This window comes from Stigmatopora argus, chromosome 4, assembly GCF_051989625.1.
Source record: "Stigmatopora argus isolate UIUO_Sarg chromosome 4, RoL_Sarg_1.0, whole genome shotgun sequence".
Classification (NCBI taxonomy): Eukaryota; Metazoa; Chordata; class Actinopteri; order Syngnathiformes; family Syngnathidae; genus Stigmatopora; species Stigmatopora argus.
Window position 1 is genome coordinate 18,592,180 of NC_135390.1, and position 27,499 is coordinate 18,619,678.

The 27,499-nt window shown below is 40.7% G+C and overlaps 1 protein-coding gene across 2 annotated transcripts; it reads right to left on the minus strand.

Moving 5' to 3' along the window:
• Positions 1 to 26,032, minus strand: ago3a (argonaute RISC catalytic component 3a). 2 transcript variants are annotated; one of them, XM_077599365.1, is made up of 19 exons: positions 25,339 to 26,032; positions 18,116 to 18,287; positions 17,909 to 18,029; positions 17,630 to 17,838; positions 16,814 to 16,950; positions 14,530 to 14,664; positions 14,365 to 14,452; positions 13,116 to 13,263; positions 12,908 to 13,027; positions 12,696 to 12,818; positions 11,262 to 11,395; positions 10,992 to 11,176; positions 9,971 to 10,130; positions 9,809 to 9,899; positions 9,533 to 9,727; positions 8,729 to 8,863; positions 8,361 to 8,462; positions 7,728 to 7,927; positions 1 to 7,059 (listed from the first exon to the last, which is right to left on the minus strand). In XM_077599365.1, exons 1-19 carry the CDS (start codon positions 25,355 to 25,357, stop codon positions 6,951 to 6,953), a joined length of 2,583 nt encoding a protein of 860 aa, XP_077455491.1. In that variant the 5' UTR covers positions 25,358 to 26,032; the 3' UTR covers positions 1 to 6,950. The 2 variants fall into 2 exon arrangements, with proteins under 2 accessions (XP_077455491.1, XP_077455490.1); XM_077599364.1 differs by having other exon boundaries at positions 12,675 to 12,818.
• Positions 26,033 to 27,499: the final 1,467 nt, after the last annotated feature.

The window sequence follows — 27,499 nt, forward strand, 5'->3', positions numbered from 1 at the left end:
TCAAGGTAAAGCAAAGCATTTTATTGCAAGTATTAGTCAAACGTACACTTCAAACAGAAGCAAAGCAACACTAAAAAAAATAATAAAATAAAATAAAAACGCAACAACCTAAAAGGAACAAGTTACAAAAAGGAATCAAGCAGTCGCGGTACAACATTTGCGACAAAATGCCAATCACAGAGGCGTCGTCGCCAAGATCTTTTGACACGCGACTGACGCAGAGATGCTACGCTGCAAAAAAACAAAACAAGTGTCATATGAAATGTTTCCTTGGCCACGAACGAGCAATCGGGACGTTTAATCTCTTTCGCAATATTTGGTTCAACTTCAGTACTGGAATGACAGGAAATGATTTCGTTCGAGAATCACAAACGGGCAACTGGTGTTGCGATTCACGATATAATCGACGCTCGCGTTCACCAGCCGGGACAGAAAATACGCAGAGGGTAGCATCGCGAACGGAGCCATTTTTAGTGGTTTTGGAACGAGAAGAGACAAAACGTACGATCGGTTTCAAGTACGCAGGCTTAGGACACATTTAAGGCTTTTTTGTTCTTGACACCCGACCTCCTGTGGCACGAGATAGACAAGATCTTTCGTAGATAGGTAGGCTACTCACAGAAAGTTCGGAATAGTATCGGGATTGGGGGTCAAATTTCACACTAAATTCGATGACGCACAACAAAGTTCAAGTGCATTTTCAGTTCAACTTTACGCAAGTAGCGACCTCCATCCGATGGAGTTGAAGTCCGAAACGGATGATGACATCGGGTTTGGCGTTTGGAAGCAAAATGAAGGAGCAAGTCTGCTTAAAAAAAAAAAAAAAAATCAAAATATAATTAAAAAGATTAAAAATCAGCCTGTCCTCAAACATTGTTGTGCTTGCACATACGAGAATAAGGCTCCAAACAACCTTCCCAAAAATAGAAACACTCAATAAATACGCCATAAAATACTCCGCATATATAGGCTTCTTGTATATATATTTCATTAACACATTTAAATAGGACAACAAAAAAAGGAAAAATTGGCTCAAGAACAAACCTAAAGAAAAAAAAATTAAGACAAAAAAAAATACAGTTACCTATTTGGACTCTAAAAGTTATAAGAATGTCAGACATTACTTGATCACGATATATATATATATAGAAATGTATACATATGTGTCGTAAAAGCATTTGCAGTTCTTTCTTACGCCGTAGAACATTATGCAGCATACCAAGGTAAGTGAGGTGCAGTGTTTCCGAGAACTCCTTAAAAAAATGGAAAAAACAAAACGGTTGCTACCCACCAAATCCCACCTGGACCCTTTGAGTCCACCCCCTACTGGCTCGCTCCCATCTCATCCCCACCCCGACCCAAACCCCATCCCAGCATTGCACTAGCTTTAGCGTGTGGGAGCGCTCCAAACTCTACCAATACTGATGCTGGTCTTCTCTTCTTTTTGTTTTTTTAAAGTATTTTTTTAATTTATTTTAAATGCCCTTCAAGATGAATAAAAGCTTCAGGTACCCCCTCCCCCCCAAAAACATTTTGTTCACATCACCCATCGAAAAATATCCAAGTGGTGGATTAAAGATTCCAAGCTGAGACTGAACCTCGAGAGTGTAAAATGGCATTTCTAAAGTGCTGTGGTTGACATTCATGGTTTCTCCACATGGCGCAATATCAACAAAATACAAGGTCCGAGACGCTGCCATGGTTTGCCAGTCATCGGGGGAGGGGGGCATTACAGAATCAAGAGGAAAGGCACTTTCTGGGTGGGCCGTTACTTTCTGTGGAATAACACCTTCCACTTTAAAGGGAGACGAAGCTTTTCTGTAAAAACCTGGCTAACCGTCCCTTGAACTTGCACCGTTTGTTTTCACGTGAGCTCGTTTATAGCCACGCGTTGGCTTTCCGGCTGTAAATATGGCCTTGTTAACGCGGATCGGACCGCAACGGAGCATCACTTAACTGAAGGTGCTCTGAAAAAAACTGTAAATAAAACTGAATCTGCATCAAAATACGTTCTTGGAGTAAGGACCGAGAAGATAGTTCTCTGGGGTCAGGGGGATTCCACTGTAGATTTACGGGCGTATAAAAGTGTTCAAAACCAAAAATCTTTCAACCAGCTAGAAGAAGGATCGACAGCAGGCAAGCAAGTATTTTTTTTTTGCCTTTTAAGTACCTCTCCTACATACGAGTACCCATTTTTCAGTTTGGTGTGAACCCCCAAACCCACAGACTAGTGGGCTGTCCCATAAAGAGGAAGTAGACTCTAGTCCAAGAGCCATCTGAGTCTGAAGAACCACTCCAAATCGTCACTTTGCGAGATAATGAAGTCATGTGGGCATTGGAAATCCACCATTGTAGTCTGGTTAATCCTACTTGGGCTGTTTCAAGCCTGCTGGCGTATTCGATTGGGTCCCAAAACCAATGGACTAGTGCCGCTAGTGGGCTCGGGCGCATCTGGTTTCCAGCCGGGAACTAGTGGGCAATCCAACAAACCTAAATTGGGAGTACCGGCCCGAATCTTGAGTGGTATTGGCAGGATATTGGGGTAGTGGGAAGCAGTCAACCCCACTTTGGTAGTCCTAAACCTATTGACGTATTCGGTGGGGCCCCAGAACCAACAGCTACCCGAGTGGCAGGTACTCCTCCAAATCTTCAGGATTGTGGTAGGAGGCTATGCAATACCCACCGAGATAGTCGTCACCACCCTACATCCAATGGAGTAGCGGAAAGTGTTCTACCCAGATCTCAGTCACTTGGGCATTCCGCAATCACAAGGCCACTAGGAGCCATACCATAGCCACGTGACCAGACGTTTTGTCGAAAGACGTTTGGTCCCCGGACGTTTGGTAGCCGGGTTCGCTCCTGTCCAATTATGAGCGAGAGGCAGAGAGTTTACTGTTGAAAGCGAGCAACCAGGTAATCTCTCGCTCTCAAAATTATAATCATGAGAGCGAGAGAGTCCGTTCTACCAAACGTCCGGTCGACCAAACATTCGGGGACCAAATGTCTTTCGACGAAACGTCCGAGTGCCCCATAGCCAAGTACAGAAACCTCTAAACTTTCTCACATGGGGGCCATCCAGCAACTAGCAGGAACTACCACGACCCAACAGGGTATTGGACGTACACACCACTGAAGTCGTAAGATTGCCTCTTACTCCGAGGGTGTTGAAGGTCCCGCGTTTCCACCGGTGTGGTTCTCAAAACAACGAGATGAAGGGTGGCTTTCCTAGTTTTTCTACTAGCCTGAGAAGTTCAACCATAGAATCTCCACAGAGAACTGCCGTATCTGTCAGATTGTGAAGGTGTAAAAAAAAACAAAAAAAAACCAAACTACTACTTATACATCAGTCTTTCAACAATCTCTAAAAATGAATCACTTGCCCATTAAGGAGCAGGTGTCAGCACCAAGGTGGACAAAAGAAAAGCCAAAGAACATTCAGGAGCGATACAACATTTTGCACTCTTTAAATACACACCTACAAAATAAGCATTCGACGTCCGGTTGGCGATTCGCCGCCGCCCGATGGCTAACAGTACGACAGTCACGGTCAAGACACGTCACCACGTTGGACCACCTGTCACCGTTCGCACATCCACACGATACGAGTTACAGCGACACGAGTCAACAGTCTATTGCAATAATTAGAATAAAACTTTTGTATTTAATATGCTTTTTTTAAAACCCTAGCCTATACGTCAATACATTTATTACTAAGAATAAGTAGACTACATATTTTTTTTCTAAATCTGTTAGCAAAAATAATCGGTGTGCATTACATTTCAAATGTACAAATATACTTATGATCTGGCTTTTTCTTTGTTTTTTTAAAAGGAGTTTCATTATAGAGGCTTAGACCACCCCAACGTCCCCTAAAAGGTAGTCCTATGCAACAGTGGACTTTAAACAGTACTTTTTTCGGGGCTTCCCTTACACGCACCCAAGTTTGGGGGGGCAAACCACACCTTATAAGGCCTTGGGCCAGACCACAACATGCCGTAATAAAAGATTAATAAACAGTTAAAAGAAATTTAAATTCACAGTAAAACACTGGCAGCTGTGGTTGAAATGTTACCGTTAAAGAAAGAGGGGAAAAGTCTAAGGTTTGCTGTCCAATTAATCAACTACCGAGAGAAAAATTCAATTCACTAAAAACAGAAAAAAATGGATTAAAAAAATTACAATTATTGATTTAAAGGGGGAAAATCAGGAAATGTAATATACATCTATACTCTTCATTTTAATTTGATCCTAAAACAAAGTCGGCACTCATGATTTACTTTCCCGGGCCACACAAAATGATGCGGCGGGCCAGATTTGGCCCCGGGCCGCCACTTTGACACATGTGGTTTACGTGGATAACAGGATAAAATAGCCATATTTTTTACTGTACCATGATTTTCACTTTTTAAAAAGTGAAAAAATTCAGGATGACTAGTTTTCCATTTTTTCCAACTTTTTTTTCAACTTTTTTCACAGCTGCCAGCATTTTACAATAAACATAACTTCTATATTTTTACTATGTAGATGGTCAATGAAATTGGGTGGCTGTCCAAAAATAGAGGGGACTTGGAACCATCTTGAATTGAAAATAAAAAATTAAATAAAAATAGTAGTACTGGGCTTTTCCCAGTAGTCCGTTAAGAACCAGGTAAGATACTGTTGGGGCTGTCTAGTAATTCCTAGAGAAGCAAAAGCTATCCAACACCCAAAAAACAAACTAAAAAGTGTCCCAAATCAACTGGGGGTCACCCCAAGCTGTCCTACTTTTGTCAACATGCCCACTTCATAAATTAAGTTCAATCTCAGATTCCCGTCAGTCCAAGTAGCACCATGCCTGCGTTCATACGAGAACACACGCTTCTTTTAGTGCAGTTAACTTTGTAAAGGCTTACTCCACCTACACCCCAAAAAGCTTCAGACCAGGAGCAGCGCAAAGGAGTTGAGCGGCAACGGCTTTCCGGACTTGTTTTTGACCGAGTAAACCACAATGAAAAGCGCTAGGCCACTCAACTCTTCCACTTTTTTTTTGTTCCGAAGCCAATCTTACTTGTAGAGCAACTCAAAACCGTGACGATGATTAATAAGACAATCGGACTGCTGTGTCCAAGCAAAGCTAACAGCTAAAACACTGCGGTACAGGCAAAAACATGATAAACGCACATTGAAGTCACGCTGATTTTGTGATGAAATCGTGTACAAAAGTCCGTTTTTCGAGAAGAACGCGAGGCATTGGGTGAAACTTGTCTTTTTTTTTTCCATTTGCCCGCTCGGCATGGCGCGATTCACCCTTAAACCAGGCACTTAAATACTCCCGCCCTCTCTTTTATGGCCTTTGAACTCCACGTTGCTGCAACTAGGTCCAAAATAAGTTGTTTGTCGGAATTCCAAAACGACACGCGTGTACAAATCCTTCAAGTAAGAAGCTGAAATGTCGTCTAAAACCACACTACGCACACTGAAAATGAGCTAAAAATGATTTCTTCCAAAAAAAAAAGTGCCAAACAGTCTGCTAACCTCTCGCCAAACGCATCAATTATTTCAACCTTCTCTTTCTTCTGCACATTATTGCACAAGTGGAGACCTTCTGACATGATCTCCCACTCATTGGGAGGAAAAATGACTGCGGGGAAAAATAAGATGAGAAATACTAAGAAAGTAAAAGAATGTCAAAGCTTCACAAGATGAAAAGGGGGACGTGACAACACGATATATAAAAAAAACAACAACAACAGTGTTATACTTTAAATAAGACAAAAGAAAAAAATCCAGAAATGGCTGCAATGAATATCAAGACAATATAAAAGTGACAGCGGTTATTTTTAACCCTCTTATTATGCTGCAGGTCAAATTGACCCACTAATATTCATATTAGGTTGTGTGATAAAATGAGCTATTTATAAGGAATACTCCTTTTATGTTGTTGTTCAAACCGACTCTATTTAAATTTTAACTTTGCTACAACGTTTGTTCATTACGCACTTTATAGGGCACTCATTTAAATATCTTTTTTTTTTAAATCATTTTGATTGAATTCATATATTATGAACGAATGAACAGATAAATAAAAAAATCAATCATCAAAAGGGAAAAAAAGAATATAATTGAGATTTAGATATTTTTCAAAGGGTAATTGTTAAAAAACCTAATTCCAAATAAATTTTAAAATGAAAACTTAAATTCCATAGGAGAGCAAATAAAGCTAAAAAATTTCAACAGTCAAATTGACCTTCAAAAAACAATGAAAAATGGTTTACAACATTTTTTTACGCGATAAACCATTTATGTAAAGAAGAAAAAAAATACTAAGACGCCTAAATTTGACCTGCAGCAGAACAGAATGTTTTTTTTTAAACTATTATCAGAAAAGAGGCTGTTCTGCCTCATAACCAGCTGATGGCAGTGTGCTCAAAAAAGTGGATATTTCACAGGTTGGTTGGGTTAAAAAAATGAATCCATAATCTTTGAACCTTCCTGCTCTGCTCCCTCGTTTGCTTAAAAACCACACACAAAAAGAATGTAAAAGTGCTCCTGTTGCTGCTGATTAACCGACGAGGTGCTGGGGAGCTGTTGGGTAGAATCGAAAGGGAGGGAAGGGGACTACAGCTCCAAATAGAAGTAAACAAAAAAAGGGGCAGCGGGGTGGTGGTAAATAAAGGAGTTGGCTGGTTTCTATTGCATATTAGTGCTGAGTTGTTTGTTTTTCTGGTTAAAAGCAACATTTTTGCATCTTTTATCCAGTGTGGGGTGCCGCATCCTCCTCCCTGCTTCCCTCTACACAGTGTCGGGTCCGGATTGACTAGGCCAGTGTGTGTGTGTGTGTGTGTGTGAGGACTTTTGACTAGCAAACCATCCGTGTGTGGCTTGCTGTGTGTGCATATGAGAGAGAAAGTGTGTGTGTGTGTGTGTGTGTTCATGAGTGAAAGATGGAAATGGTGGTAGTGGGTTGCAGCTCACGCGAAGTACATGGTCCTCAGGGTGTCGTGGTGGATCTGGACAGCTTTGGCCAAGGCCTGTGGGTCTCGACCGTTACTCTGACCGGAAACGTGGCTGCCCTCGGCGCTAGACAGAAAGGAGACAGCAATAAGTGTCAATGGCAGCGAATGAGTATTTTTCCCCCATTTATAATAAATAAATAAATAAGCATGTTGCTGAAATACATATATAGAGAGAGAGATAGAGATCTACCTCTCTACAGATACATCTCTATCTCTATCTCTATCTCTATCTCTATCTCTATCTCTATCTCTATCTCTATCTCTATCTCTATCTCTATCTCTATCTCTATCTCTATCTCTATCTCTATCTCTATCTCTATCTCTATCTCTATCTCTATCTCTATCTCTATCTCTATCTCTATCTCTATCTCTATCTCTATCTCTATCTCTATCTCTGCAACACGCTTATTTATTTATTTTTTATTCATGTATTTATTTATTAACTTACTTACTAGCTATCTATTTATGTCTAAAATGCCTTTCCTATTTCTGCATCCTCACCCTCTTGCTACTGTGACAACAAAATTTCCCGAATACGGGATGAAAAGTTATCCAATCCAATCCAATTTTTTTCATAGTCAATTGTACTGATAAGTTGGCCAAATTCAAATCTAAAATGGTACAACTATTGACAAATTGTTTAGAAGTTCAAAATGGTTGTCTTTACACTAATCTATCTGTAACTGATCTAGAAAATGAAGAGTCACTTTGTCAGCACTTGCTAACCTTTACCTGTCATGTTCTTTATCGACCAAATGGTAGCGCGCGCGGAAGGCCACCAAATGGGCGTAGTAGGCAGGGGCGGGGATGGACACCGAGCGGGTACAGCGCACGTAGGTGTGGCACAACTGGTAGGTGAGCAGCTGGAACTCATCGGCGGTGAAACAGTTGTCGTCCCACAGCACGTGGTAGTGGGAGGGTCGGCTAGTGCCCTGCCAATTCATTGCAATTAATTATCAGAAATGTGATAAAATGCTTACTTTTAAGTTGTCCGGGGACAGACCCTCATGTTGATTTCTTTGTGCTGATTAATCAAAAGATTATTATATCAGTTATCCAAAAGACAGCAATATTGCGTGGGTAAAATTAAAAAACATCTAATTTTTTTTATCTTTTAGATTTTTCAGCATTTGTTGAAATTATTACCAACCGTTTTTGTAAAAAAAAAAAATAAGGCAATAACTTTAAGAGTGCATTAGTATTTATGTAAAACACTACTTGCATGTCATTTTTTGCAACTTTATTTAGTGTTGAACAACTGATATGTGGGGGTAAAAAAAAATCATTTTTTTTAAATTACTTAGACGTAACCCACAAGTTTTGGGTTGGGGAACAACTAGACTATATGGCAAAAAGAGAGCTTACTTGAATTCCAGCGTGACTGCAGAGGTAAAAATCAAACTCGTAAGGATGGGTAATGTCCGTATCCACGGTCGTACCAGCGGGAATGTTGCCACTGCGTCCCACCTGACATAGAAACATTTACTGAAGCAAGATAAGCACATTTTGGTTTCGTTTTAGTCTTTTGAAGAACTAAAACGCACATCTTGAAAGAAAGCAAGTCGGTCCGACCCGTTCAAAGGGTTTAAAGTCTAATGCTCTTGGCATGTTAAAACACAGGTTACCAATCCGCGGCTCTTTGGACCTAATGCTTTCACCAAAGCCAAACGGAGGACCCCGTAACAAAACGATCGGAGTCACTCTTTCCTAGTATGCAGTTGGGAGAGACGTACTCGTTCATTGCGATCGGCGCAGAAGAGGCGTGTATGGTGTCGTTTTTGCACCACGATGTAGGTAATGCCCGGCTGGTACTCTTTTTCCAGGCTGATGCAGGCCTCGCGGATTGCCAGCAGCTCATAATACAGCACCTGAACAAGAAAAAAATCACATGCCTAAATAAAAAGCACATGCACCTGGCTAAATAAAAATAGATCGGCAAAGCCCAAAGACTAAAATTCATTGTTATGTTATCAAATTAGTTGTTAGCTGTTTTGAGTTTAAAGACATCATTGTCCTCAAAATTGTTTGTATTGTTTTTTAGGCTTTCAAAACATTGGATGCCATTGACAGCAATAGATATCCCATTCATTTCATCTGGTAGGGCCAAATAATCGCACCCAGCCCTATCAGTCAAAATGTCTTGACGCCTATTACCGTCAATAGTAATGAAGGAGTCAGAAATACAAATTCTCTTGTTTATTTATCCATTTTTAAATGGTTAAATATAAAAAAATATTTCTAAATATAAGTAAAAATCCTTTTAGGTCTACTTTTAAATGTTTCAATGGGAATTAAATATACTGTCCCATGGGTTAGTTGTCAGATTTGCTATAACTCGAGCACCAGAGAGCAGTATTGCACAATATAGGTATTGCAATTTATCAAAATAGTGCCAAGAAAAAAAATCTATTGTTTTTACTTTAAGAACATTAGGCTGATCCCGGAAAATCATCAAAATGCATTCTAGATTCATCATTTTTTTTTAACTTTAACGCTGCATATTCCAAACTTTCTGTTAATTATAGTTATCAGCTGACCTGTCTGAACTGGCCTTCAGACACTCCATCCCTGTAGAAGATGATGCGGGTGGGCTTGTAACGCGTCGACTTGTAGAACTGAATGAGCAGCTCGCGCACCATTGAGGCCAGGTCCTGGATCACTTCCTGCCTTGGCCTCTGCACCCGCACGGTGGCACAGTAGCGGCTGGGGTGGGCGTCCATGCTGCCCACCACCTAGGAGAGGAATAAGACGATGATGTCACTAATGGGTGATGGTTACACAACAGTGATAGGAACGCCAAGATTTAAACATACTGCTGCAATCGAAGGCTTCTTGCCGTCCCCGGCGGGTGGATGAGTAACATCTGCTCCCAGGAAAATGACCGGTTGCTGAAACACTGACGGCCTGAGGAGACGTGTAAAAATGAGCTGCTGTCGTTTTTTTTCCACCAGGTGGCTAGAGAAGGCAACGCTTACCGTTGGTGTGGCACAAGGATGTTGTTGATGCCCCCCAATTTTACATTGATCTTGAGGCAGAGGTTGGAGAGGGTTTGAGGGGACGTCTTGACCACGTTCTTAACCTGGACGCACTGGGTGGCCATGCCTAGCAGAGTGTCTCCTACACGCTTCACCTCGGCTAAATATGAACAGCATTTCAATGGACTTTAGAGCAGGATGAATTAGAAGTTGAATGTGCATTTTAGTCAGAAATGCCAGGTTTTATATGGCGGGACAGGCTCGACTTTCAGCATTAGCTTTGATGGCGATAGAAGGGAGGATGGATATTGTGCACAGTTAAAAAGGATTTTTGGGGAGTAAAATATGGCTATATTCCTAAATATTTCAATTGTGGGCCCGGTTCTGATATCTGAAAAGCTCCAGTGTTTATATTTAATCACTAAATGCTGCTAGGAAGTGGATTTTACCCCATTTTCGTGCAATTTTTGCCGTTTCGCCATTGACGTCCATCGCTGTCTTTTCCCAGGGAAATCACCCCCCTGGCCCGGTTGTAATAGCTGAAAATCTCCAGTATTTGTAATTAATCATTAAATGCTGCTAGGAAGTGGATTTTACCCCATTTTTGTGCATTGATTATTTTGTGTGTGTCACAGCTGTAGCTGCAGTAGAGGTTTTATAGCCATAAAATAGTTTTTGAGGGTTGGATTGATTTGTTGAAGGCGCTACGAGAAAATGCACGGACCTCCACTGGTATTAATGTTATTTCATGAATTAACACAAGCCTTGAGGGCAAGATCCAGGCTGCCATGTTTTTTTTGTAGGCTATCTGAAGTAATACGGGGGCATTGCTTAACATCCAAGTTTTTTTTGTTCTCACCGAGTAGGGGTTTTTGATTTTCTTTCCAAGGGCTGATTAATTAGGTCAATTAATTGTGAAAAATTCATATTCCTCTGCTAGATTTGTTATAGCTTTAGTAAATGGATTTTGATACTCATCGCTATCAACGGCAGTGAATAAATGAAGCTGAAATCATCTTACCATAGACGGGAGTTTTGCCGGGAAGGATGACGATGATGAGCTGGAGACCGGCGTAGGTGTTCTTCAGATGTCTGAACATGGGTTCCACGCTGTCCGCTCCCTGGGCGTACTTGCAGAAGCACGGCTGACCCTGAATGGGCATTCCGGCGTCCTTCGAGATCTTGCGTAGCTGGTCTGTAAACGCTCTGAATAAACATTGCGCTTACGTTAACACCGTCAAAGTCTACGTCATGGCTTAAAAGTAAGGAATTTAATTTGTTTTTTTCTAACTTAAGAATGTCCTCCCGACACTGGCGCTGTGTGGCGAAGCAAGCGATGGCCCACATTTTGATCTCAACACCTGTGTGGAACTGCTTGCCTCTCATGTCCCAAACGCCGTGACTGGGCGTCGCCACCGTGCGGTTCTGAAACGACAGGTGCAGTCTCACCTTGTGTACTCGTGATTATTAGAGCAAAACGTGCAGACACCACATAAAAACACACAAAGACGAGTCAAAGTAACACCTTATGCTGTAAATCATGTATCTCACATCACTTCCTTGTTTTCTCCCAAAACTTTGTACATCCACTGCATAATTATACTTTCAGAACAAAATGAGTATTTTTAATGAGGTTACAAAATTTAATGAAACTCTTTTCAGGAGAAATAATGTGTAATTATTTCGCAATTTAAAGCCATTCAGGTGACTCAAAGAAAAACAAAATGTTTTTTTAAACTCAATGTATGGATGTACTGCTACACAAAAAATGAGTTGGCATCCCAGCTGACCGCCAGAGAGCGTTGTTTGTTTTCAACTAGTATTTTATTGACAATGGCGTCTGCCATTGTATGTTCACATTTAGCTGGCGGACATTCATATTTTCAAACTTATGTTAGCATACAATACATGTAATTTTCTTTATGCGTTTAGGTTTACAGTTTACCTCACCGGGAGTGCAAAAAAATGCCTAAATTCATCAACATTGGACAGAAACCCAATGAAATGTTAATTCACATTATGGCTAAGTCTCAAACTGTTGATCAAATTTTATATTTATGTTTAGCATTGTTCCAAAAAAATCCTCTCCATTACATTACATATGAAAAGTTCAGCCACAAGTAACAAAGACCTACCGTATGCATGCACGTACATCTATGTGTATGCACACGTATGTGTTTATGTATGTATATGTATATGTATATGTATATGTATATGTATATGTATATGTATATGTATATGTATATGTATATGTATATGTATATGTATATGTATATGTATATGTATATGTATATGTATATGTATATGTATATGTATATGTATATGTATATGTATATGTATATGTATATGTATATGTATATGTATATGTATATGTATATGTATATGTATATGTATATGTATATGTATATATATATATATATATTAATATATATCAGCAACAGACTTACTTATTTATATATTTATTCATGTATTTATTTATTAACTTACTTATTACCTATCTATTTATTTCTAAAATGCCTTTCCTATTTCTGCATCCTCACCCTCTTGCTACTGTGACAACGAAATTTCTTGAATACGGGATGCATAAAGTTATCCAATCCAATGGAAGGAAACCGGTGTGTTATTTGCCGCGCTAAGGAAAATGAGACGGATAGCACTTCAGACAAAGACAAAAGAGAATGGGTGTGATTTAAAAGAAGGGTACCATAAAGTGCTCTGTGCTCACCCTGCCGCCGTACTGCAGCATGGGGGCGGGTAGCACTCGCCCCGTCACGTGGGCCATCTCGTCGCGCACTTTGAACTGGAACTCTTGGACGAAGGGGTCGGCATCGTAGTTGGCGCTGCGTACCTGGAAGAAAAACACATGGGAGCGAGGTTTGAGTTTTAAAAACTCAGTTCAACAACAAAAACAAAAAAACATTTCTCTGTGGACCTCACCAGCCGGCTGATTTCTTCCTGTCTGTCAGGCGCAGAGCGAGCCGTGGCCTTAATCATGGTGGACGTCTGATTATCAGTCAGCTTCTTGATGCAACGCTGACCAGCTACAATGTTACACACCTACAAAAACACACCACAAAGCTTGATTTTTTTTCTTTGGTGCTTGTTTTTATGCATGTTTTTTTAAAGTAGGGTCTATTTTTCTCACCTCCAGTGGCAAATAGGTATGCTTTTGCTCCTGGCCCACCTGCAAACATGGCAGGTGTGGATACTTGAGCTGCAGGCTGTACTTTTCCCTGAAGTATAGGGCTACCGTGCGCTCCACGGTCTGGCCGTTCTCCAGCTGGAGGGGGAACCTGCATAAAAATAAGAGTGTCAGACTGGTTGGTTCGCGGGCCGCGTTAACGTCAACTCGATTTCATGTGGACCGGACCATTTCAGACATATTTAGATTTTTTTAATAAATGGATTAAAATAACTGAATTAAAAGCCCTGAATATTCAGTTTTTTATAGATCTAAAACAATGTTTATTTTAGCTTTTCATATATATTTTTAGATTTTACAACATGATTTTTTAACTAAAAACAGAAAAAAATGATTAAAAAATTACAATTATTGATTTAAAAAGGGGGGAAATCAGGAAATTTAATATACATCTATACTCTTCATTTTAATTTGATCCTAAAACAGAAAGTCGGCACTCATGATTTACTTTCCCGGGCCACATAAAATAATGTGGCGGGCCAGATTTGGCCCCCAGGCCGCCACTTTGACCCGGGTACTATAGAATAGCCTAAAAGTAATATGTTAGGAAGAAAGAAAAACAATTCTGCTGCATAGTGTTTTCTGGTGTATGTAATATCTGTCTAATCTTCTTCTGTAATGTACCTACTTTTGTTTTTGATTAACATTTTATTCCTTTCTAATTTAATTCATTCCAATATTAAAATACAATGGAAAGGGGTGATAACATGCTTTGCCCTAACTTCAAAAAGTTTGTAGTGTATTTGAAGAAATATAAATCCTGTTTAACATTTGAAAGTTCTGCATGATTTAGAATTAATATGGCAATACATTATTGCTGTTCATGCTGACTATAACAGCAGGGTTTAAACATATTTCTTAATTTCAACAAATCCGTGCGCTCACAATGATCTCATTTATAAAACACACCAAATTGGAACTAAAAATGTCATTTTCAACTGAATCTTAATAGATTTTTGTCCAACTTTAAGTGAGATATAATGCTTCAACTATTCTTGTGTTAGCTTCATGAATAATGAAACCAGACTTCTATGATGAACAGTTCGCGCCACTTCTCTACTGGATGACTAATGGCGTGACCAAAAGGAGCCAGTCGGCGAGCATCTGGTTTACTTGATTTTCCACCTGGAGCTGGTTCTATCCACCCCCGTCCCAATGACCACAGAAACCGGTTCTCCCGTTGATGACTCACGTTTGATGGCTCGCCGGCCGACGGGTCACGTTGCAGACGCGGTACTTCCTCCGCATGGTTCCACAATGCGTCACTTCCACTTTCAAACCTAGCATACAAAACAAAATGGTCTCCTCCATCCAAACTCACTTTGGCGACTCGCCCAATCCGGCAGCTTTTTTTTACCTTTGATTTCTTTGGTGAATTTAACCCGGTGCGAGTCGGTGAGGGGGCGGGGCTGCTCATCGATGTTGTGAATATCCAGCACTTCGCACATGAACTGGATGACCGGCTGGGCTTTGTAGAAGGCGGTGGCCGACACTGCCAGATAAAAGATACGGGACGACGTCACTGATCGTACAACATCGCGACTGAGCGTGAAATAAAGCCAATACATAGTATCAAAGCATTAAAAAGGGTAAAAATGATGCAAAATGCACACTTTAAAGTAGTGGAGCAGTAAGTCAGTTCAAACTCAGTGTTTCTATAGTAGAGATCTATGAAGAATGAATTTAAAACAACAAGAACATTTTTTGGTGAGTTTCCCATTTCTGAACAAAATAGGCACAAAAAAAAAATGGCCTGAAAGTTGGTCTGTGGGGAAAAACATCTAATTAATTCATTACATTAGCAAATGATGGCCAAAGATGAAAATCTGAAACTAAAATTTTTCATCACAGGCAAAAGGTAAGCAGAGCTGTGTTGAGTTTTAAGGATGTTTTTATATGAACTTTGCATGTCTTGTCGAGTTGTGGCGTCTTTGAAAAGTCCCAAAATTGTCTGTCTGTAAGGACGTCGTTAACAACTTCAGAGCTGCCAAATACTACGAATTATCTGTAGTGTATGACACCAGTTTTTACCCAACTACTAAATATGTATTTTGCATAGAAATGCCCCCAAAAACAAGCATTGTTTTTATTTATTTGCAAGATTTAACTAGTGAAAAAGTAAACTATTTGATAAGCATGAAAAAATTAGAAAATATTGAGCTTTATTTTAGTACGCATCGCTGGTAAATGCCACTACAAAAAAGGCTCACAAAAATCTGAAAATTCTCTTTAACCAATATGAAACATGATTTTTGATGTTTGGCAGCTCTGCAACTTTAAACAGTGCCTCAGGAAATGATTCATGAGTTGAATGGTTGTCATCCCAAGCATATGCTTGAGAAAAAAAGAAGAAAAGGTTAATGACTCATTTTTTAAATATGTCCGGAACAAAATTAACTAATCATAACTTCAGATGGGTTTTTTTCAGAAAAAAACAAAAAATACACCCACACAGGAGTGGAACATATTTTGACGATGAATATTTCTCGGGAAAAAAAATCCACAAACTTTTACTAGGGCGCTCTAGGGTACCCCAAAAACCACATGGGGTGATGTAGCCACAATCTCAAAACATGCCTAGGACAAGAAGTATGGTGTAGTTCACATGTGTCAAAGTGGCGGCCCGGGGGCCAAATCTGGCCTGCCGCATCATTTTGTGTGGCCCGGGAAAGTCAATCATGAGTGCCGACTTTCTGTTTTAGGATCAAATTAAAATGAAGAGTATAGATGTATATTAAATTTCCGGATTTTCCCCCTTTTAAATCAATAATTGTCATTTTTTAATCCATTTTTTCTGTTTTTAGTTCAAAAATCATTTTGTAAAATCTAAAAATACATAAAAAAGCTAAAGTAAACATTGTTTTAGATCTATAAAAAAAACTGAATATTCAGGGATTTTAATCCAGTTCTTTTAATCCTTTTATAATAAAAAAAAAAATCTAAATATTATATCTAAAATGGTCCGGCCCACGTGGAATCAAGTTGACGTTAAAGCGTCCCGCGAACCAACCCGAGTCTGACACCCCTGATGTAGTTTAATTTTTTTTTTATCCTTGGGTTGTTTCGGTAAAAGCAGAGTCATGTTACTAACACCTAAGAATGAACTGACTTCTTTCACTGACATTTAATAGTGACATAAAAAGAGACGACATGTGTAGTCATCTTTCATGACACACCACTCTCAACCCCCACACACAAACGCACACAGACCATGAGTCAGTCACCCTAAATGCAAAATTAAAGGGTGTCACTTTTCTGTCAGTACCTTTGAGACAACTCGCCTGGTCTGTGCTATTTAATGTGGACACCAGACATTTTTTTCCTACCCAAGAGAATACTTTCCAACCACATTAGCTTTGAAGACTTATTATATTTTTACGACTGAGCTTGAATCTAGTGAGTGACACAAAAAAGAGACAGGGTCACTTTGAAGTACTCAAGAAAACCCTAAAGAAATCTAGAACGCCAAAGAAATGCTTCAAGTAGTCTCCCACTATCCCTCCCACATGCTGCCCTGTTTCCATAGCAACCAATTAAGTTGGAAGCTTTCTTTCCCTCCAACCACAAACACACAGTCGGTGGTCTTTTCACTACCCCACGCCACAAGTGTAGTGCAGGATGTCCGCATGCCAACCACTCACCGTCAATGTTGAGCATCATCTTCCACATAGCGGGACGTACGGATTGGTGGAAGCCGAACCACACCTCCCGGCCTCCGCCCAAGGGGTGGTCGTAGCCCTCCGGAGATGAGAAGAAGGAGCGGCCCACCGGCGTGTACCTTCGGAGGGGGGGAATTATTTTATGGCAATTGTGCTTGTATTAAGAACACGAGTCAGTCAACATCCACCCCGCCACAACGGTACTCGGTCGTTTGGTCGCCAGGAAGGTTATTGATAATTACCATTTAAATCGTTGCTCAAATTCCCTAAATACAAACTGCGAATGATTATTTAGTCATACTTAATGCCCTATTAATTATCATTATTGAATACAATTCCTGTGAGTTCCCACGTCCAAAACTCAAAACACGTGAACATTGGATACTAAAAGCCGCCCTGAAGGCTGATGGATGTTTACAGTAAACAGTAGGCGCAGACATCAAGCCAGTGGCAAGCTCTTATTATGCTGCATTGTGGCATCCCAGTGTAAAGGCCATGCTTGTCCATTGTGACAATGTATCAGAAGGCCAATGTGATAGCAGGGGCTGCTGTAAACAAACCCAATATGAAAGATAAACGTGCCTTGTGATAAAGCTTTATTGAAGCTATTGGTAACATAATTCACTGATGCGATTTTGCCAACGTTCAGCCAGGTAATATTGGGTTAGAAGGCGGCCTGGCTGGAGCCACTAACATCCTGTTTGAGCCGGGTTTGATTTCCGGCTGGATGCAATGACTGATATTGATGCGTAGGTAACAAAAATCCCAAGCGTAAAATGAAGAAGAAAAAAAACCTACTTCATGGACGGCAGATGTCTCAGCACCACATCCACGGCGTGCACAGGGTTTGTACTGATGGGCTTGTCCAGTTCCAGCGGTTCGGACATGCTGCGGCCCGTCAGTACCTCGTGCAGCATGTGCCAGCTCACCAGAGACACAAACTTGATGGACACCTTGAAGGGACGATCTTTGCCACCCTCGCCAGGCAGAGTGACATCCAAGTCCACCTGAAAGGGGCATGAAAAGACGTCAAGTAGAGTCCTGAGGGTTTCCACTCCATTTGTGTGCGTCTCTGACCCCTGCGGGCGCCACGGGCAGTGGGTTGGCTGTGTACAGACTCCTCTTGCCATCGTAGACCGGCCTGCGATCCCCAAATATGGTCACCTTGAAGTGTTGCACCATGGAGTCCACCACCTCCCTGTAACAACCAACCAAAGCATGCTTTTTTTCCATAAGGTCACCACAAATTAGGATAAAATGGTCTCCTGAAGTGAGAGGGCTTACCTGTTGACTCGGCGCGGACACTTGTCAGGCTTGATGTCCACCTCGTAGAGGTAGACATCCATCTTGGGGATCTCCACCTGGAAGCAGTTGGCCAGCAGTTTGATGGGCTTGCCCATGGTGCCATAGCCGGGCCGCCGAGGCATGGCGAACAGGGACTGGGCCCCAACGGCTCCTATGGGAGATGCAGATGATATTTGAAGATCATTTTTCACAATATTAACATGCGCATGCTAGTGCTTGGTTCCGCTGTTGTCAGAAAACAACCTAAACTGGCTTTGACGCAGGAATTTGAATGCCATGTCCCATTACTCTTCTTTAGCGTAGTATAAGGCAGAAGTAATCCAAGTAAATCTTGGTTATTAAGAGGCTAAAAAAAAAAGAAATGGGCCATTTTGGGGTAAACAACGTCTTGAAACAACTCATCAGATAGCCATCCATTCATTTGAATACAATGCATCTGTCTTCTGTGAAATGCTTCCATTAATTTAATTTCAAGATTTAGCAAAGAATTCATAAAGATGAGTGAATCTCCTTCACACTAACCCATCACCATACTCTGGGAATCAAACATATTTATAGCACAGAGATGGCTTACGCATGATCCACACTGACTCCCCTCTCAAAAAAGTACTACAGCTTAAACTTGCCCCACTCGCTATTTCAGCGTCTGCTCAACTTTGACTTCAAAGCCACGCTTGAGAGAACATTCAAAAAGTCACCAGACTATTGATGTCAATGTGCTACTTGTGCCCCCCTAACCTAAAAAAATGAGCTTAGTAAATAAAGCCTGTCAAGTGATTCATCGGTGATTTGACTCATGTGTTGAGGGGGAAGTACCAAAACACAAGTCTTGACTGAACCAGTGATCATTTACAGTCAGTGGTTTGCATCTCTGAGAAATGTCTGGAATTTCAGCCACGCAAAAAAAAGACATGAAATGTTTTGTTATGGTAATTCCCCCAAGGCCCCCATGTGAGACACAGAAGACAGAGGCCAGGTTTTGCTCAAATCCTTCAAGCCAGAGGGAGACATCCAGACCGGGGAAAATGTCACCTTAATCAGTGTGTGATTCAATTTGGCCCCGGATGCGAGAGGGCTGCTAATGCTTAGCCGCCAGGGAGGATGTAAGGGAGTGCCGGGATTAAGCAGTCACAGGCGTGGACGGTTGACGCCGTTACAATCATGCCGCGGCGAGTCGGTTTCCTTTTCGCGCCAGTAGGGCGACAACATTTACAACAAGCGGAGTACCGTATTTTCACGAATATAAGGCGCACTTAAGTCTTAAATTTTCTCCAAAATAGACAGGGCGCCTTATAATACAGTGTGCTTTATATATGGACCAATACTAAAACGACTTTGGTGAGATGCCCACCTGTTCAACATGAGTTATTATGCTATTGCTGTGTCACGAAAATACTAATGCTTTAACCTTGAGGGAAAAAAAGATGTTTATTCATGTTGGGAGTGAATGGAGTTGTCAGAAAGCTGATTTGTAATCTATTCATAAAGTTTGGCTGTCTGTTTTGTTGACATTCCCTTTAGCGCAGCACTATCTAGTGGGTGCGCCTTTAAATGTGTTGCGTCTTGTGTGTCAAATACAGAAATAACACTCGTTAGACACTGCGCCTTTAAACGTGATGCGCCATATAGTCGTGAAAATACGGTAATATAAAAGGAAAAACAAGATCTACATTATTAATAATTCAAAACAATGCCCTTGAAGTATTTTGTTTTGTTTTGTTTCAACCTTCACATCGATTAGCAGCTACAGCCATAGTTTTAGTTCACTTTATGATTGGTTCTGTAGCCTTGATCCAATATCTTACCAAAACTCTGAAAATAAAACACAAAAGCAACCACTGGTCAAGGGAACACAGTCGAGTAAAAGCGTAGAGGCAAAAATCGACATCCATCACTTGCGATACACAACGTCTACAGCACTCAAGGGTGCGCACGCACACACAATACTGCTCTTGTGTTTGTAATCCACAGAGGCTTGAGCAATGGGAACAGAGCACAATGGCGTCAGTCACACACACCCACGTGCGCACACACAAAAATACATATTGATTGGCAGGATTTGACTCCTCCCCCTCCACGTTCATTTCCTGGGCCTCTCTAGAGTGTCGCATCTGGCATCCACGGGAGTCGCCAACGTCGCCACATCCTGAACGTTTAGTCGCAACGACGTGGTAAAAATACCAGAGGAGATGATTGGATGGAAAAATATCCACGGTCCAGCCTTAAGGGATCACTGGACGCGCCAATTCACACAGGCCAGTAAATCAAAGACAGTAACTGTTAGATAAAAGCCTCCCAAGTCCACTTTAAGGCCAAAGTATCTGCAATTGCTGCCAGAACGGCTCTTCATAAACGGTTGAAACGCAAATTCCAAAATGGGATTTTTTGCTAATTATATTGAATGATGGAATTCTATTTTGAGACCATCTGCTGGTGGGCATAGCTCTATTTACCGTATTTTCTTGCATATACACCATATTTGTCGCAAAAAAATAGATGACTGAATCAAGGGTACAGCTTATATGCGCAAGATAATGGATTCGATACGGTCCTTTATTTCAAAATAGAGAAAAGATACAGATAAAACGCAAAAAAAAAAAAATTAATGTCTATGAATGAAACAAGAAAAACAATAAACCGTATCTTGCATAAAACGTGAAAAAAAACTTGCTTGTGCCTGCCATTGCTTGCCCAGGGCGCCGCCATCTTACCTAGGGATGACAAACTAAAGCTACAGACACACTTCCTGGTTGTACTGCTCACATGAATGCCTTTTTGAATTTTTTTTGACGTGCGGGCAACACTTTCGGAATGAGCAATCCATGAATATGGAGGGTAAAATTATGAATCAGGGGGCGTCTTATACGAGAGAAATTGTAAAAGGCAATTTTAAGGGTTTTTAATTGTAATAAGGCAATTTTAAGGGTGCTGGTTATACGCGGAGGCGGCTAATTGAACTTTCGTATAAATGTGAAATTACTTGATAAAAATCCAAATTATGAATGTGAAATTACTTGGTAAAAATCCAAATTATATCAAGTAAAAAAAATGTTAATAAATATAACCTTCCCAGCATACAGTTAAAACTATTAAACATTTGCAATCATATAATACTAAGAGACATATTCAATATTCTTTTTTTCTTCCGAAAATGCAGTGCACGAAACAGCAATTAGAAAAACTAGACATCAAGTTTAACACATCACCCCAAATATATAACAAAAATCTGATTCAAATTATAGTTATACATTTCAATTGAAAATATAGCAAATGTAATATACCTTAACCTTGTATATACAATGTTTTTAATCACAGTTGCATGGTAGTAGCAAAATAAGTACGCAAGCACAAAACTCAACGTTCAAAAATAAACTTGTATAAATTAGCTTTTTTTTTTTTTAAAATTACCAGTATATCGGAACCCATTTTGTATAAACATCTCCAAAACTTGCTAATTGCAGTTATTGCGCTGAAAACTGTTTTTTTCCCATTAAGACTGCCTTATGTGGAGTTTAAAGTTTAACCCGGAGTTTTAGGGAAGTAAAGCAAAAGAGTGGACACCGATGGGTGGATGGAAATGATAGGCATGGGATTAGTGGGGGTCTTCAATTGTCTGTCGAAAGTTTGAATGAAGTTAGCGCGATGCGGAGTGACTGCAAATGAAGCACTAAGCCAGCCCTGAATTGTGAGACTACATTAAAGCTGTCTACATAGCAGAATGAGTTGCTTTTTAAGAACTGAGAAGAGAGGCAGTGACCGGAGGGGGCGGGGGGATATTGTCAGTGGCAAATAAAGTGCGGGAAAACTGAGACGCAAAGAAATTGGGGGTACTTTTGAAATTCGCCCGCTGTTTGCCAATCACACCCAATTTGTCGGCCTTGAGTTAAGATGCACAATGTAAAAAAATATTTTGAGTTAAAATGTTGTACTTTCACTACTGTTTTAAACCGTTTCTCATTTTACATACACCTGTTGCATTGTTTTTTCTCGAATTGTGTTGACAGAAGTGTGCAAATTTAGTTTGCATATCTAAAGACAAATTGTTTTTTTAGCACTGCACTTTCCAAAAGGGAGTTTATACTTAAGTGAATAGAACCATAATGTCTCATCTATTATCAACCATGTATGCAATTATGAATCCACGCATGTATATCCAGTAAATTGTTTAACAAATTCACCTTTACACGAGGCTAATACATAGCAAAAAGTACTGAAAACAGTGGCGGGCCATCAGGGCCTTCAAGGCCTTCTCTGCTAGCCTAAGAAATATCTGAATCATATTATATTTTGTCCATGAATACTTATCAAATAATTCCAAATTGTCTGTTAGCTTCCTTTCATTGCTTTCCCCCCTGGTTGCACTTGCTAACCAATCACATTTCAGCCATTATTTGTTGCCAGGGTCATAAATCTGCCTCAAGGGCTTCATAATCAGGAAGTGGATTTTACCCCATTTTTGTGCATTGATTTTTTGACTATTTTTATGTGCCGCAGCTGTAGCTGCAGTAGAGGTTTTATAGCCATAAAATAGTTTTTGAGGGTTGGATTGATTCGTTGAAGGCGCTACGAGAAAATGCACGGACCGCCACTGACTGAAATACTATTCTCGTCTGGGCCAAAACTGAGACCGTGACTTATGTTTAGTTTCACAGCTCCGCCGGGTAACATTGACAAGCCTGGTGTCAAAAAAAGGGATTGAATTTATTTCCAACGAGCCATTCCCACATTTATTCGGCAGCCGGTGTTAATCTGCTCTGCCGCTCAGACAAACCCAACAGTGTCATCTTTCAGAGCCGGCCGTTGGCTGCATTCATTTGCATTTTCTTGTCCGTTTATATCGGATATATTTAAATGAGGGGAAAATGAGTGTGCAACAAGTGTGTGTGCCTAAAGCTGGCACGAAAAGCAGGTCAAATTTCAGCAAGAAGTGGGCGGCGGGGGCGTTTAGCGCCGGTTGCACGATCGAGGCGAGGGAGGAAAGCTCAAGGCTGACTAGGAGCTAACTCTGTGTGATTCCCACACACAACAGCGGCTCTGTGAGCAAACACCACACTGACCAGAGGGCCCCCTTCCCAGCAGACATTTTGGATCTGTGTCACTACCTACTGTTTACATCTTATAAGAGCACAGGTGTCAAACACATAACCCATGGCCCAGATTAGGCCCTGATGTCATTTTGTGTGGGCCATGAAGGTAAATTAATTCATCTTAATGTTGTTTTTCACTATTTTTTTTAATCGAATTTATGTCATCTTGAATGTAGCTGCAGAAGAGGTTTTATAGCCATAAAATAGTTTTTGCTGAAGGCAATGCACGGACCGCTACAGGTCAACAATGACTCAAAACAACTCATCAACTGTCATAACAGCTGTGGATTCATTTGCTCTTGAGTACCATATTTTCTCGCATATTAGCCGAATTCAGAGCATGTTTTTTAAAGAAAAAAATGTTTATTTGCTGCCAGGAAAATACCCTCCCAATCCCTCATGTTACACACCATGGCAAGTGCCTTGACATAAGGAGGAGGATGAGATGAGGTGGTGGTGTTGGTGTTGGTGGGTGAAGATCAAGTGATGTCAAATGTGCCGGCAACCAGTCGGTTTATACGCTAGCGTAAGTAAAAAGCTTCCATTACACTGCAGACAAAGGCGGGCAGTTTGCGGCATTTAACCGCCACTGGGATCACAAACAGGGAGGAGGTCACCTGTCAACACTCATTCTAGAGCAGACATTTACATGATGTCGAAATGAAAAAAGCAGATCGAAGAAATCGGTAACGGCCCGAGTAAATTTTAATTGTCGTCATTTTGAGGGTCTCCAAAACAAGCATCGTAGACAATTTCAAATTATCCTAAAAAGTACTTAGACCAGCTACCACAAAGATAAGTGCTCAAAATATAAAGATCCTTTTGTCGAAAAATCGCACAGCACAAAATTTCCCCTAAAATGAACCCATTACACAAGAGAAAAATTACACCTACTGTTTGTAATGATTGCGAGCACTTTGAAGCGCCCAAGATTGCCGGTCCACTTTTTAAATAATTACTCAAGACCCCAATAACATCTGCAGACACAGCACGTTTCCCACCAGCCAATATGTCAGGACAGGCTGCTAACGGCTATAGATCAAAGGAAGCTAACGTAAGACCACAGCAATTTATTCACTTTAGTGAGTTAGCCCACATTTCTTCTGGAAATATACAGGTGTAATAACTGAATATACAGTTGAAATGATATCAAAAAGTTCCTTTATTTACACTTTACAGTTGTCCAATCACACAATCAGAAATCCAGGCCAATCACATCATTTTTGGCTGATTGGTATCAGCTACAAAGCGGTGGTTTTATTTTTTCAAGCAACTGTGTGCTCCAAAGCCTAAGTGCCTACAATTAGGGAAGCTAAAATCTACAAGATGAACTAAACCACATTGACCGCAAGAGGAAACAGTATGGCCTAATGTTGTGCTTAAGACCAAGACTTACCGCAAAACAGGACTCACTGAGACTCTTACGAATCGAGCCCAAGACCGATCTCAAGTTCTTCAACACTACCATGTCCGAATAGCTGGTTGAACAAGATGGTCAGGGTTTGAAGAGTGACAGTCAAAATGTGAAGAACTCAAGGGACTTACCTTCAAAAATACATCTAACACGTGCCAACGATTTTGTGACAATCACACTGTGCAATAAAATGTTAATGTGACATTGAATAAACTGTTTGTATAAGCCATTTAAAAGGTTTTTAATAATATATAGTTGCTCATTTCAGTATAATTGTTGTCAACAGCATTGCTTCACTGTTCATCATCAATGATTCACAACCACTGTTTCACTGCAGATCATTTCGCTGCACTGGGATTAAAATCATTCATTTAATACAATTACTTAATGTAGTTTATACATCCATCCAGCGGCGTATAGTGACAGGCAGCACAAATGCACTTGCATCTTAGGGGGAAAAATATACATACAATTTACAATGTACTTTTTGACAATTCTTAGTTCGCATTATGTTCTAATTCCACAAAAGAGCATTTTTCTGAGTTTGCAAAAGCCTCCATTGTATGCAGGTCGAAGGCAGTTTCCCTGACTACGGTAAACAATTTCGCCGGGTATTAGTAACCTGCAAGACCTCGGATAAAACCATTTGTGGTACGACTGAGATCAAAATAAATACATTAAAAAAAATAAAACAGTTTTACCTGTAGTTCCGATTTCCATTCATGAGGTCAGTGTCCGGTTTACTTCCCGGATCCCACTTGTCAAAAATCCGCCTGGTCCTGCGCCTTCTCCTCCCCTCCCTTCAAGCCGGTGTCTCCCCGCGGCTCAACGACGCCTGTGCCCCCGCAGAGTGGCGGGCTCCGGGCCTCTTCGAGCCCGCCTTGCCCAGGGGAAAGTGTCAAGCCTTAGGCCGCCCCTCCACGTCCTCCTCCCCGTTGGCGACGTGCCCAGTCCCAGTGTGTCACTGCAAACGCGGCGTCTCTCGGGGTTAGCTCCGTTTAGCTCGCTAGTCAAGCCGCTCTTATATTTGGATGAAAAAAGTATCTCGGTGACCAGGAAGTCATTCAAACGGAGCCAAATTGTTCGAAAAGATCCGAAGGAACGTCTTTAGGGGGATTTAAAGCCGTGTCATACCCAAATACTCGTTGGAGAAAGAGGCTAACGTTAGCCTTGTTAGCACGATCTCAGCGAGGTGGAATTCTGGCTATGGTTACTTTTACGGGGGAAGGGGGGAGAAATACAAATAGGCACTTTCACCGGCTGGTTTACACGACACGACGTCCGAAAAAAGGGGAAAATCCAGCTGTCAAATCGTCAGGGCACGCCGAAAGAGTTGAGATTTTTCCGGAGGATGACAGATGAAGTATCCGGCTGGCTGGATGGAGCTCTGTGCGAGGCGAGCCTGCTAAATATGGGCAAGTCAGGCACTGCGCCGGTTACGTCACAGATTTAGCTCCGCCTCCAACTTCCTGTTCAAGTGGGTTTACGCAGCAATGATGCATTCAATGACATTTGTGCTTCCCCAAGGATCCCCTCATAACGTTTTTTTTAAATATATTTATGTATATTTCTTTTAGAAAAGGAAACAGTGACCAAAAGGCAGTAGTTACCAAAGTAATATTTAGCATTGCATTACAAGTATAACTTGTCATTTAGTCATTTCTTGATTACTTATAACCCAAAATAAAAACCGAATTTTCAGATTGATAATGTACAATGTTTTCAACAGAATGAAAAACATATTCTGATCAAAATATAATCATTATTTTGACACTCATTTATACACATGTATATATATATACATATATATATATATATATCAGCAACACGCTTATTTATTTATATAGTTATTCATGTATTTATTTATTAACCCACTTATTACCTATCTATTTATGTCTAAAATGCCTTTCCTATTTCTGCATCCTGACCCCCTTGCTACTGTGATAACGAAATTTCCCGAATACGGGATGAATAAAGTTATCCAATCCAATCCCAAATATTAGGACCAGCTTGGAAACTACAAGTACACACTGAAAAAAATGAGTCTTCATATTACTCATGCTAAACATTTTTTTTAAATCCAATCCTTGCCAATCCTTAATTTGCATACGTGTACCTAATTAAGAATCCAAAAACACACTTGCACTGGATTATTTAAAAAACAATTTTATTTTCTTCTTAAAAAATAACCCTCCCCAACAGTTTCCATTACTACTATCACATACAGAGCCAATAGAAAGTAACGCTTCCAAGTCCTTTTTATTCCAAGTCTATTGGGAAGTGCTTTGACAAGGACTGTTCTTGATCAGTGGCTTCGATATTGCTTAGTCAGATGGTGAGGCTGCCGGCTGTCATACTTTCAGTAACACCCCCCCCAACCCCTCAAAACCCAACCGGCCCTCCCGCTCACCTGTTCGCCCCCTCCTGCAAGGTGCTTTGTGGCTTCAGTGAGTGAGAACTGCATCTGTTTTCAGCGGTGCTCGGAAGTACCCTGAAACTTAATATCATTATTATATGAATAGAGGGGAGCGAACTAGGTGGCGGCAGACTTTTGGCCCCCGATATTCTGACAAGGCCTGGCGAGTGGTGAGCCAAAATACATAACAGGTTAATATCATATATTTATATGTACAAATCACTTTCAACACAATGACGGATCAGTAAAACGTTGTACAAATGCTTTTTTTCTTGATTACGCCAGTCCACAAATGTGATTTCAAAACCTGACGTGGCATTTTGGACTGAAGCCTCTTTCACACAGGGATATTGCGCAAAAATCCCACTAAAAAATGCGGATTGGCGGTACTTATCTGCTGGATTGATTCATCGTACTACTGTAACTGCGCAACAGAATCTTTTAAC